This window comes from Diplotaxodon limnothrissa, linkage group LG7 (genome assembly GCF_057381915.1).
Source record: "Diplotaxodon limnothrissa isolate DT_005_m linkage group LG7, D_limnothrissa_male_GT1.1, whole genome shotgun sequence".
Classification (NCBI taxonomy): Eukaryota; Metazoa; Chordata; class Actinopteri; order Cichliformes; family Cichlidae; genus Diplotaxodon; species Diplotaxodon limnothrissa.
The window spans coordinates 22,997,016-23,010,219 of NC_140602.1; the positions used below are offsets into that span (position 1 = coordinate 22,997,016).

Consider the following 13,204-nt stretch of genomic DNA (forward strand, 5'->3'; position numbering starts at 1 on the left):
GGCTGTGTGTGAGAAGAATGGATCCAAATGAAAGCCAAGTAAACATTAAATACTCATACGTAAGTAAAATATTAGGAGTTTATTGATAAAACACTTATACAGCTATGTAGTCACAAAGAGCCATACAAGTTTACGGAATAAACAAAATAAAAACTTGGAAGAATCACAATAGAAAATAGCAGGAATATATACATATGAAAGACAAGTTTGCAAATGCATTTTAAAGGAGTCCACAGAGTCAGGTATGTATAGTTGTAGTAGGAGACCATCTCAAGCCCTTAGTGCCAGTGTCTGAAAGGCTCTGTCCACTCTTTAGTGTTCAGTGATGTGTGAGGAACAACTGACTGAGCCAATAGCAGTGTGTTTAAGGAGAAGATGGGGTAAATAGACTACAGCCTCTCTATTTAGCGTAAATACAATACTTTTAAATTTAAAAAATGAGCAATGTGAGCTTGCTTACTAGAACATGGTAATCCGGCCATGCCATTTTGCATAGTTTGTAGGCAAGAAAGAGATGATTTATCTAAGCTTGTAAACAGGGCATTGAGGCATGATGACACAGATAAATGATTTTCTTTTTCATTATATCCTATTACAGTGGCAAAAAAGATTATTGTAATTCATTATTTGTTTATTTATTTGTTTTCTTTGTTTAGCTGATGTTGCCAGCTGCTGGCATAAAGATAATATGTCTTGCAGTTTCTCAGACTGGGCTACACACAATCACAGTTGTTTTTGCTTGTTATGGGTTTTTTTTTTCCTTGAGATTTCAAGTTTGTTTGGTTGAATTTCCCAGCCATCCCGTAACTCTGCCCAAACCCCAGCCTCTACCTGCACTTGGTTTTAGGGTGGTTTCATTAAACCCAGACGTGCCGCTGCCAGTGGGTGGTATCAGAAGCATGTGAGCCAATGTACTGTGTGTGTTGCACGTAAAGGTACGGCTAGAGGCAGAAGTGGCTTCTGGGGTCACTGAGGAATTGTTTATATCTCCTTCTCCTTCACTGCACAGGTTCAGGCCTAACGGCAGGCTTTTAGATCTGCGCAGAGGTGGTTCACTGGAAAAACAAACATTGAAATTAATATGTGTGTGGAAAATCTTCTGAATCCACTGTCAGAACATCTCATGGCCATTGTTCCAAGAAATAAATCTAACGATAGATTTTTCAACAATTATCTTATCTAGATTTTAATCATGTTATCCAAATCTTTGGTTCAGGACATCTATAAAACTAAGGACTACATTTATCACATTTGTACTTTGACATATGATATCATGTCTGCACCAGTGAAATCACATTACATCCTTTTATCAAGAGTGGAAGAATGCACAGCATATCTTCCTTTCACTGCCTACCTATCACTCTCCTCCTTGTTGTCCTTCAATGCTTGTTTGTATATGTCTCCAACCATGCTATAGAGCCAGCTCATGTCCCTCTGTAGATCTGGAATCCAGTAAACTAATCTGAAAGAAGCAATCAAAGAGAGAGAAACACATTAATCCATAATGGCTGTGAAAGGTCAAAGCACTTGGCACTTTGAAGTAAAATCGGCATTATCACTAAAGGGGAAATAATCTGTATAAAATCCTACATTAAAGGTTAGACTGAAATATTGGTCCAGAATGAAAATCCCTTTTAAATTTTTACTTCTGCCAAAAATAACTGACAGTAAAAACTAAATAATGTTTGCCTAGTTTAGTAGTTGAGAATGAAAAATACATTTTTGGCATCAACAACAAAAGAACAGTTTTTGATTTTAAGATCACAGGGAAGAAAAGGGCTCAGTGTAAGCATAATTCATTTGAATGTTGTGGATCCAACATAAAGAATAGTAAGTAAGTACCTCTGGGATAGAGAGCTGACCAACTCAACAGGCAGAAAATAGGGGATCTGTATGTAAGAAGTCACTTTCTTTGGCAGGTACCCAGTCATGTAGGAGAACAGACCATCAGCAGTACGTGTCTCTCTGCAGGCCACGCATAGCACTGACACAAATACAATAAAAAACATATTTACTTTGACTGCATTAAAAAAATGATTGCACTGGCTCAATGGTATATTATTTGTCTGCTGTATTTTCCCTGCTGATCTCATCACAGGCGAACTGTCCTTACCCCTTTGAATTTCAATCGGGAGATTTTCTACGAGGTGTGGATCCAACCACCAGTGATCTTCCCGAAGTGTGTTCAATCCATCCTGCTGTGCCTTCACGCTGGACTCCTTCACCACTTCACAGCAGACATTTTTAAATGAATCGATCGCCAGATTTCTTATGGGACACTCACTGCTGATCAGATCTGTGATAAGCAAAGAAGTCCAATGTGATAAGGAGTAAAGAAAAACAAATCTGACAAACGCTTATATGGAATGGTCTATTTTGTATCTTTTGTTTTATTTTGAGTTGAATCTTTTGGAGCCAGTTTATTCTCATGAATATTTAGCCGCCATTATCAACGTCCTTACTGTTTTCTTGTAGGAAACGAAAAGCATCCCTGTAGCCATTGTTGCAAATTTCAGCCATTGCCTGTAAAAATTCAAACTGATGAAAACTGATGAAAATAATAGAAATCTACACAAATCTGTAACACACCTCAGGCTCTGGAGGGAAGAAGGTGCTGGTCACTCTGTAGAGGTTCTCTGAGTTGACCTGGATGCTGACATTGTTGAAGCGTACCTCAGGGAGGTTTAGTGTGCTTGCCCGGGGGCAGATATCACTCTTGCCAGCATATGGCGAGAACGTGATTGTCTGTTTCAGTTGACAACCGGGCAGGTTGTCAGTGATGGCACCGTCCACATAGTGCTGAATGGAAAAGTAAGCTGTTTGTCATTAGGTATAATCTTGGTCCATGTCACAACCACATAGAACCAGATATTCAGATTATTTAACACTGAAAAAACTGTACACAGTTTCTGATGAAGGCTCAATCACTTTTAGCATATCTGTCATCCAGAACTTTAATTCAACTTGGTTTCACAAATCAGGATAAGACACAAGCAGAGTTTTGAGATGTCTCCATATGCTGCCAGCTGCACAGATAGAAACCAGAATACTGTTACACAACTAAGTGTAACTCTGTTTATGTGCTGTAATGTCAACTGGGTTGTCATTTCAACCTTTCTAATATACTTACCACTCCACGGTATCTGGGTGGAATGACACCACAGTAAAACGGGACGAAGCAGCTGCATATGAGGGCCTAGGAAAGGTCAGATATTATGTCACATTGGATGTAGAAACACAAACTCATCCATGCCAGAGAGGACAACAGAATTATTCCTCTACCTAGTTTCTCAAAAATTCTCTTCTACTTGTCCTGTCTTGTCTCTTGTCTTTCTGGTCAGCCTTTAACGGTACAGTAGGTACTTTGTTTAAGTTATTTAACAGAAGAAAATGTACTCATAAACAGAAATTAATTATTGTGTAAATACATCTTCCAGCAAATTGATGCGTTCTTGAACTTGAATTTATCCTTTAAAGAGACGCCGAAAGAGAGGGAAGCGAGCCGGCGCACTCGTGCGTTTGAGGAGACGCGGACTGCGAACTGCTCTTCCTGGGATCTTCCTTTCCAACGTACGCTCACTCGGGAATAAGATAGACGAACTGGCCCTGATGAGAAGCATGAACAGAGACTTTGCCTCCTCCTGTGTCTTATGTTTTACGGAGTCGTGGCTCAGTGAGGACATCCCGGACTGCGCGCTCAAGCTGGAGGGCTTTCATCTGCTGCGCGCGGACCGGCAGGCCTCTCTCTCTGGTAAGACCAAAGGTGGAGGTGTCTGCTTCTACATTAATAGTGGCTGGTGCACAGATGTAACAGTGATTGCTCAGCACTGCTCTTCCTCTCTGGAATACCTTTTTATTCACTGCAAACCGTTTTATTCTCCGCGGGAGTTTGCTTCATTCATCCTGGCCGCTGTTTACATCCCGCCAGACGCGGATGCGCAGGCAGCTCAGTGCGCACTCGCGGAGCAGATACTCCACATGGAGCGGACATACCCGGACTCTCTCATCATTGCTCTTGGGGACTTTAACAAAGCCAATCTGAGCCATGAGCTTCCGAAATATAAGCAGTATATTAAATGCCCGACCAGAGAGGAGAGGACATTAGACCACTGTTACAGCATGATCAGCGGGGCCTATCGCGCGGTGCCCCGCGCTTCACTCGGATTTCTGACCACGTCATGATCCACCTAATCCCCGCGTACAGACAGAGGCTGAAGCTCTCCAAACCTGTCGTGAGGACAAAAAAACTGTGGAGCAACGAGGCTGTGGAGGAGCTTCGCACGTGTTTGGAGTCTACAGACTGGGACACAATGAAGGCTGCTTCTAACAGCTTGGATAAGTTTACGGACACTGTCACCTCCTATATCCACTTCTGTGAGGACAGCATTGTGCCATCACGCACCAGGGTGAGTTATAACAATGACAAACCCTGGTTTACTCCTAAACTCAAAAAGCTGTGGCTGGAAAAGAGAAAGGCGTTCAGAAGCGGAGACAGGGACTGCTACAGAGAGGCCAAGTACAGGTTCACTAAAGAAGTGGACGTTGCAAAACATCAGCACTCTGAGAAGATGCAGCAGCAGATCTCAGAGAATGACTCGGCCTCTGTGTGGAAAGGTTTTAGGAATATCACAAACTACAAGCCTAAAACCCCCCACTCCACTGATGACTTGCTCTTGGCCAACACCCTCAACGACTTCTACTGCCATTTTGACGAGCCATCAAGCAGCCTTCACACCTCCAACGGCCCCAACAATAGAGACACTTTGGACACTCATTCCCCCACCTCTCCCCCCTCCATAGAGCCATCACCACCTTCAAACTGTTCACCTACAACACCCCCCTCCTCACCCCACACAAAAGAGGATTTCACACCACCTCCTCCCACCACAACTCTTCATATTCATGAAGCAGATGTGAGGAAGCAGTTTAGGAGTCTGAATGCTCGGAAAGCTCCCGGCCCAGACGGTGTGTCTCCTGCCACCCTCAGACACTGTGCAAACGAGCTGGCCCCAGTGTTTTCTGGCATCTTCAACTCCTCACTGCAGGCATGTCATGTGCCTGCCTGCTTCAAGTCCTCTACCATAATCCCTGTCCCCAAGAAACCTAGGATCACTGGACTAAATGACTACAGACCCGTGGCTCTGACATCTGTGGTCATGAAGTCATTTGAGCGCCTAGTTCTCTCCCATCTCAAGACCCTCACGGCCCCCCTCCTGGACCCCCTGCAGTTTGCATACAGAGCCAACAGGTCTGTAGATGACGCCATCAACATGGCCCTACACAGGAACCTACGCCAGGATCCTGTTTGTGGACTTCAGCTCTGCCTTCAACACCATCCTTCCAGACCATCTCCGAGGCAAGCTTTCCCAGATGAATGTGCCTGATCCCATCTGCCGGTGGATCACTGACTTCCTGACGGACAGGAAGCAGCATGTGAGGCTGGGAAAGAATGTCTCTGACTCCCGGACCATCAGCACCGGCTCCCCTCAGGGCTGTGTTCTTTCTCCTCTGCTCTTCTCCCTGTACACCAACTGCTGCACCTCCACCCACCAGTCTGTCAAGCTAATCAAGTTTGCAGATGACACCACCATTATTGGACTCATCTCGGACGGGGATGAGTCTGCCTACAGGAGGGAGGTTGAACGTCTGGTGTCTTGGTGCAGCCACAACAACCTGGTGCTGAATGCCCAGAAGACAGTGGAGATTATTGTGGACTTCAGGAAGCACACAGCCCCACTCCCCCCCATCATCCTGACTGACACCCCCATCACCTCTGTGGACTCATTCCGCTTCCTGGGTACCACCATCACTCAGGACCTGAAGTGGGAGCCCACCATCACCTCCGTCATCAAGAAAGCCCAGCAGAGGATGTACTTCCTGAGGCAGCTGAAGAAATTCAACCTGCCAACACGGACGATGATGCAATTCTACACCGCAATCATCGAGTCCATCCTCACCTCCTCCATCACCGTGTGGTACGCTGGAGCCACTATCAGGGACAAACAGAGACTGCAGCGTGTTGTGCGCTCTGCTGAGAAGGTGATTGGCTGCAGACTCCCATCTCTGCAGGACCTGTACACCTCCAGGACACCGCGGCGTGCAGCTCGGATCTCAGCTGACCCTTCTCACCCTGGACACAGTCTGTTTGACCTGCTACCCTCAGGCAGGAGGCTCCGGTCCATTCGCACCAGAACCTCTCGCCACAAGAACAGTTTCTTCCCCTCTGCTGTTGGTCACATGAACAATAACCGTATGACTGTTCCCACCACTAGCTCATGACCCTACGCTGTGTTCACTGCATGATTCCATGTTTTGGCACTGATCACCACCTGCACTCATGTATATATCTTTCTACGTAGCACTTTTAATTCTTATTCTCATGTATATATCTCATGTATATCTCATGCATATATCTTTCTACGTAGCACTTTTAATTCTTATTCTTACTTTTATTTTTTCATGTCTATTTAAGCGCAATTTATGACAGCATGTTTGCACTGAAGCACCGCAGCAATTTCCTAATGTTGTAAACCTGCTCAACATTTGGCAATAAAACCCTTTCTGATTCTGATTCTGATTCTGATTCTGAAAATCCTTTAAAAATAAATAAGAGCCATGTTGCTCTCCCATCTTGAATACAGTGGCTGAGACAGACGTCACTGATCCACCTAATAGATGCAGCTAGAGATCAAGCACATATATACCTTATGAGTATGTATATTGCCATCATGTCTTTCTCCTCCTCCACTGCTCTCTCCTCCCTCATTTCTACCTCAGCCTCTTTCTTCTCACCTCAGGCCTCATCTCCTGAACCGAAGTCAAGTTTCTATCACATGAAAACATGTTTAAACATGCTTGTTTATTCCTAGTTGCAGTTACTTATTGTCAGAAGATTAAATATGTGACCCTCCTGTCTGTGCACAGCTGACAATGAGTTGGCCAAACAACAACAATAGCTGGTTGTAAGCTGACATTATGCCAACTAACGTGAGGTTTGAGTATCCTAAAAATCACACTTTCCGTCTAATAAACAGTTTGATTACGTTCTCACATCATATGAGAGTTTATTCATTGTTCAAGTCCAACTACACTCAACAAAAATATAAACGCAACACCTTTGTTACTGCTCCCATTCCCCATGGCATGGACGTAGAGACCTAAAATTCATTCCAGATACACAATATAACCATCCCTCCCAAACAGTGGTCACAAATCAGTCCAAATGTGTGGTAGTGGGCACATCTGCTATATTGAGATAATCCATCCCACCTCACAGGTGTGCCACATCAGGATGCTGATCTGACATCATGAGTAGTGCACAGGTGTACCTCAGACTGCCCACAACAAAAGGCCACCCTGGAATGTGCAGTTTTTTGCGCTATTGGGGGTCTGGGGACCCAGAACCGGTCAGTATCTGGTGTGACCACCATTTGCCTCATGCAGTGCAACACATCGTCGCATGGAGTCTATCAGATTGTCAATTGTGGCCTGTGGAATGTTGGTCCACTCCACTTCAATGGCTGTGCGAGGTTGTTGGATATTCGTGGGAACTGGTACACGCTGTCGTATACGCCGGTCAAGCACATCCCGAACATGCTCAATGGGTGACATGTCCGGTGAGTATGCTGGCCATGCAAGAACTGGGACATTCTCAGCTGCCATCTGCCCTGAACAATGTGAACCATGATTCATCCGTGAAGCGCACACCTCTCCAACGTGCCAGACGCCATCGAATGTGAGCATTTGCCCACACAAGTCTGTTACGGCGACGAGCTGGAGTCAGGTCAAGACCCCGATGAGGACGACGGGCATGCAGTTGAGCGTCCCTGAGACGGTTTCTGACAGTTTGTGCAGAAATTGTTTGGTTGTGCAAACCAATTGTTCCAGCAGCTGTCTGGGTGGCTGGTCTCAGACGATCTTGGAGGTGAACCTGCTGGATGTGGAGGTCCTGGGCTGGTGTGGTTACACGAGGTCTGCGGTTGTGAGGCCGGTTGGATGTGCTGCCATATTCTCTGAAACGCCTGTGGAGACGGCTTATGGTTGAGAAATGAACATTCAATGCACGGGCGACAGATCTGGTTGACATTCCTGCTGTCAGCATGCCAATTGCACGCTCCCTCATTGCTTGTGGCATCTGTGGCATTTTGCTGTGAGACAAAACTGCACATTCCAGGGTGGCCTTTTGTTGTGGGCAGTCTGAGGTACACCTGTGCACTACTCATGATGTCAGATCAGCATCCTGATGTGGCACACCTGTGAGGTGGGATGGATTATCTCAATATAGCAGATGTGCCCACTACCACACATTTGGACTGATTTGTGACCACTGTTTGGGAGGGATGGTTATATTGTGTATCTGGAATGAATTTTAGGTCTCTACGTCCATCCCATGGGGAATGGGAGCAAAAACAAAAGTGTTGCGTTTATATTTTTGTTCAGTGTATGTTAGATCCACTTTAAAGAAAGTTTCATTAACAGCAGCTAACAGCAGCAACCTGACCTGACTTCTGTAACAAAGTTTTATAGCTTCCTGCAGTGTAAATAGAAAACAGAAATTCAGGAAAGGAGTAATAAAACAGAGTTCGAGTGACTGCTATCTACTGACATCTAGTGTTGAGATTTTACACACTGTGCCTTTAAATCCATTTTAGCAATGAGGAAAACAGTGATAGCTGTATAATTGTGTGGATGCTATTGAGTTGTAGCTCAGTGAGTTGAGCATCCGTTCTCAGACTGGGAGACCGGGGTTCAAATCCCGCTTATGGCAACATTTCTTTCAGTTAACAGTTAAACTTTTTTTAAACTCTCTTCGACACAAATTTCAGCTTTTTCACCCCTTTTCATTAGAATTTTAAGTTTTTTCACCACTTTTCAGCACAAATACTAGGTTTTTCAGCTGTTTTCAGCGAAAAGCTCTTTTCAGCAGAAATTCTGCTGATTGAACTCTTTTCAGCAGAAATTCTGCTGATTGAAGTCTTTTGAGCAGAAATTCTGCTGATTCATCTCTTTTCTGCAAAGTTTTCAGCCTTTTCACCTCTTATCAGCACAAATCTCAGCTGTTTTCAGAAAAAACTCTTTTGCGCAGAAATTCTGCTGATTCATCTCTTTTCAGCTCATCTTTTTGCTTCTTTACCTCTTTTCAGCAGAAATTCTTCTGATTCACCTCTTTTCTGCCCAAATTCTGCTTATTCACCTCTTCTGAAATTTTTTTTAGCCTTTTCACCTCTTATCAGCACAATTCTAAGCAGCTTCTGCTAATTTCACCAGAATTGTCAGTCTCTCCACCTCTTCTTTGTGAGAATGAGTTTGGCGCAGTGAGGTGAGTCGCTGCCCTTAGACCAGTATGGCCAGGTTCGAATCCTACTCAGGGCAGCATTTTTTTCGACTTTAAATTTTTTCAGCTTTTTTCAAATTACATCTTCAGCGTTAAGGCATCCACACTGCATTTTCGCAGGAAATGCAAATTTTTCAGGTCAATAGTCATATCTGATCCTTTTTTTTTTGTATACTTATAAAGTTGGGAATTCTGAATCTTGAACCTTGAAGAGTTTTGCTGGATGAAAATGGCTCCAAGCTGTAAAATATACCTGAATGAGCTCTTCTCTGCTGTCAAACTCTGACACTAGTACGTTCTTCACATCAGACACTCTGGTCAGGGACACGCTGAGCTTCCCAGAGGCTCGAACAAGGGCATCTTCTGGTAGATGCTTCAGCAGAGTGTCCTGCACTCTCTGAAGCAGTTTGAAAGATGGATGCAAGGGTCCCAGTTTGTGCTTCCTAGCCTCTTTGGCTATTGACATCAAGTCGGCACAGCACTTCTCTGCATAAAGAAAAGTAACTCAATATCACATGCACTGGAATGGTTATTTGTTGTAAAAAGAAAAAAAAAGGAAAAAAAAGTGTTTTTTGTTTAATTAATCTCTCAGGACTTCTTTTTCAAAGATGGCGCCGATGTGTATGGCAAGCTGTCCTCGTCCACATCTGTGCCTCTGCTTTTTACCTTCCCTACCCCTTTTACTGGACCTTGGCATAGTACTCCTTATTTTTTTGGTTTTATGCTCAGCAGATGGTTGTGCACTAATAACCTACGACAGACAAACACTTTTAAATCTCAGATTCTCTTACTCACATCGCCCAGATCCATATTGGAACCTGGGTGACGGGTATCCATATGCTCCTCTATCCTTGACGCTGTTGCACCTAGTAAATTGAAGCACCCTAGAACCTTTTCCCAATACTGGTTAAACGTCTGCCGCCGTGATGAGAGGAGGTGGAAAAAAGATAAACGCCAGGTATCCTATGAAATCCTACGTGCCAGCCGCTCGAAATTTCAAACTGCTGCTAAAATGGCTAAAGTGGCTTTCTTATCAAAAATTATCCTGGCTCATGGTCACAACATTTGAACGCTATTTAAAATTTGTAATTCTGTGGTCAATCCCCGTCCTGATATGCCGCTGGTGTGCTCTCCGGCTCTTTGTGAACAATTTTTAATTCACTTCTTAGATAAAGTTTCTTCTCTTAAGTCCTCGCTTCCTTTAGTGTCGAGCCCTGTTTCTACTCCTGGTTGTTCATCAACCTTCCATCAGTTTGAGCCCGTGTCACTCCTTGCTCTCAAGTGATTAGTTGAGCAACTGAAGAATACTAATCCTATATATGATATCCTCCCATCTCACATAGTCAAGGACTGCTTCGACGTAATTGGATCCAGTATTTTATCTTTAATGAATTCTTCTTTACTCTCTGGCTGTGTCCCGTCAGCTCTTAAACATGCTGTAGTCCAGCCGCAGTCTTAAAAAAAAGAAACCTTGATCATAATGATTATGCGAATTACAGACCGATCTCTAAGCTCCTGTTCCTGTCTAAAATTCTCGAGAGGATAGTTCTTTCACAACTCCAGTCGTATTTGGATGCGAATGATATTATTGATAAATTCCAGCCTGCCTTTAAACCACGTCACAGCACTGAAACAGCTTTGCTTAGAGTCCTAAATGATCTTCTTCTAATTGCTGATACTGGACGCTCTGCGGTAGTTCTATTGGATTTATCCTCGGCTTCTGACATGGTGGATCACAGCATCTTGTTAGCGAGGCTTGAGCATACTGTAGGCATTAGAGGTGTTGCCCTTGATTGGTTTAAATCATACCTCTTCAATAGGTCCTTCTCGGTCAACCCGGGCACCTGCTCTTCCTCCCCTACACCTGTCTACTGTGCCGTGCCTCAAGGATCTGTGCTGGGTCCTATTCTATTCTCACTGTATATGCTCCCTATAGGCGCAATCTTTGAGAAATACAATATCGCTTATCATTGTTATGCTGACAGATCTACTTTGAACTTGCTGATGCTCCTGCTCGGTCTCTGCACTGCTTTCAAGAGTGCATGTGTGAGGTCAAAGAGTGGCTCTTAGGTAACTCTTATCTTAAATGATAAGAAAACTGAAATCATGGTATTTGATAGCAATATCCTTCACAGACAATTTCGTGATGCCTTTGGTTCCCTTGCCAGCTCCCTCTCTGACACTGTTAGCAATTTGGGCGTGTTGCTGGATAGCTCTTTTAAATTTGATTTGATCATTCTGCTCTTCTTCATAGACTGTAAGCTGTTCAAAATGCGGCAGCACGCCTTCTGACCGGAACTGGGAGGTATACCTCTATTACCCCTGTTCTAGCTGACCTGCACTGGCTACCCATTAAATACCGCATCCAATTTAAACTACTGCTGCTTATTTTTAAAATTGTCAACAAGGCAGCCCCGAGCTACCTTATCGAGCTCCTTAGTTCGTACATTCCCGCTCGAGCACTGAGATCATCTACTCAGTTACTCCTGGTGAAGCCAAGATCTTGTCTGAAGTCTAGAGGTGACCGTGCAATTGCCTTGGCTGCCCCAGATTTATGGAATAACCTTCCTATTGCTATCCGCGCATCTGATTCTATCCAATCATTTAAATCTGCTGTTTTTTTTTATTATGTTGCTCTTTGTTGTTTGCTTTCTCTTCTGTTTTTTTTCTCCATACAGGTGACCCAGGTGTTTTGGGGTTTTTTTGTTTTGTTTTTTCTTTCTTCCCCCCCTTCTCACCGTCTCTTCTCCCCTTTGGTTTTCTTTCTCTCCCTCTCTTTCTTTCATTCTTTCTCCCTGTCCTATCCCCCAGTCATGTCTGTCCCGTTTGTAGCAACTGAAAATAAAATAAATTCATAATTATAATAAAGGTCAATCAAATGGACCAATATGGCAAGGCCATGATGATCCACTTGGTAAAATAAATCCGCTTGGCATCTTTCTTGGCCTTAAGACAACAATTCTGATGGCTAAAGATCCAAACGGGACAAAAAAAAAAAAAGTGCAGACAATCAAAGATGGGAGAGAGGAAAAACGTGAGAATTAAAACAATAACTTAGGGGTGCCAGAGTCATTTTTGTTCAAGGGCCAACATCTGCATATAAATTCTTCTCTTTTTTAATAATATCAGACACATACAAGTACACTGCATATCTCAGTTTTTCCATCACAGTGGCTCTTTTACATAGGACACAAATCTTTTAGTTAGTTTTTATAACTAAACAGCAAAGGTTGTTTTTTATGATTCAGACAATTGATTTAGCTCTAGCAATACTTTGTAATTTCCCATAAATGTTTGTTTGTGCTCAGTTTTCCACCATCGGAACAGCAATACATTTTATCATAAAAAAAAAGTAATTTATGACTTAACTGCAGTTTTGCAAAGACTATATATATATATATTATGCTGATAGCGGCATTGCCTCTTTCTTCACTATTGTTATATCTGCCTATTAGATAATCAAAGTAGATACTATGTTTTGTCTACATAGAAGATAAATGGAGGTCGTGAAGGTATAGAAGAAGCTAAAATCTCACCTAGTGGTATTCCCAAAGTAAGAACAGCAGCCGTCAAAGCCCCTGCAGAGGCTCCATAGATTTTAGAGGCGTCTTGTATGAACCGAGGGAACCGTTCAAGGATACAACTGGTGGCACCAACATAGTAAATCCCCATGAACCCGCATCCTGCAAAGGAGATGCTCCACTCTTTCTTCAAATCAAACATTTGAGATATTAATGTTCTGAGAAGGAAAATGTACGGCAGAAGCTAATTCTTTTTTTTTTTTAGCTCAGTTATTGCCCGCTGCCACATTTACAACAACACACCTGAGGATATCCAAAGGTGAGAAGATAGTCCGCTATTGCACAATTT

At 43.4% G+C, this 13,204-nt stretch overlaps 1 protein-coding gene across 1 annotated transcript; it reads right to left on the reverse strand.

Annotated features, from left to right (window-relative positions):
- Positions 1-769: 769 nt before the first annotated feature.
- On the reverse strand, positions 770-13,057 carry LOC146628280 (patatin-like phospholipase domain-containing protein 2). The gene is made up of 9 exons (XM_085357710.1): positions 12,871-13,057; positions 9,588-9,820; positions 3,131-3,196; positions 2,590-2,799; positions 2,463-2,523; positions 2,114-2,296; positions 1,843-1,984; positions 1,355-1,462; positions 770-1,055 (listed from the first exon to the last, which is right to left on the reverse strand). Exons 1-9 carry the CDS (start codon positions 13,055-13,057, stop codon positions 770-772), a joined length of 1,476 nt encoding a protein of 491 aa, XP_085213836.1.
- Between the last annotated feature and the right edge of the window lie 147 nt (positions 13,058-13,204).

Excerpts from the sequence above, each read along its gene's own strand:
- LOC146628280 (XM_085357710.1), bottom strand. The coding sequence starts at position 13,057 with ATGTTTGATTTGAAGAAAGAGTGGAGCATCTCCTTTGCAGGATGCGGG. Across the intron at positions 1,985-2,113 it reads CCCGATTGAAATTCAAAGGG|TGCTATGCGTGGCCTGCAGA; the intron begins GTAAGGACAGTT and ends TATTTGTGTCAG. Across the intron at positions 1,056-1,354 it reads AACAAGGAGGAGAGTGATAG|TGAACCACCTCTGCGCAGAT; the intron begins GTAGGCAGTGAA and ends TTGTTTTTCCAG.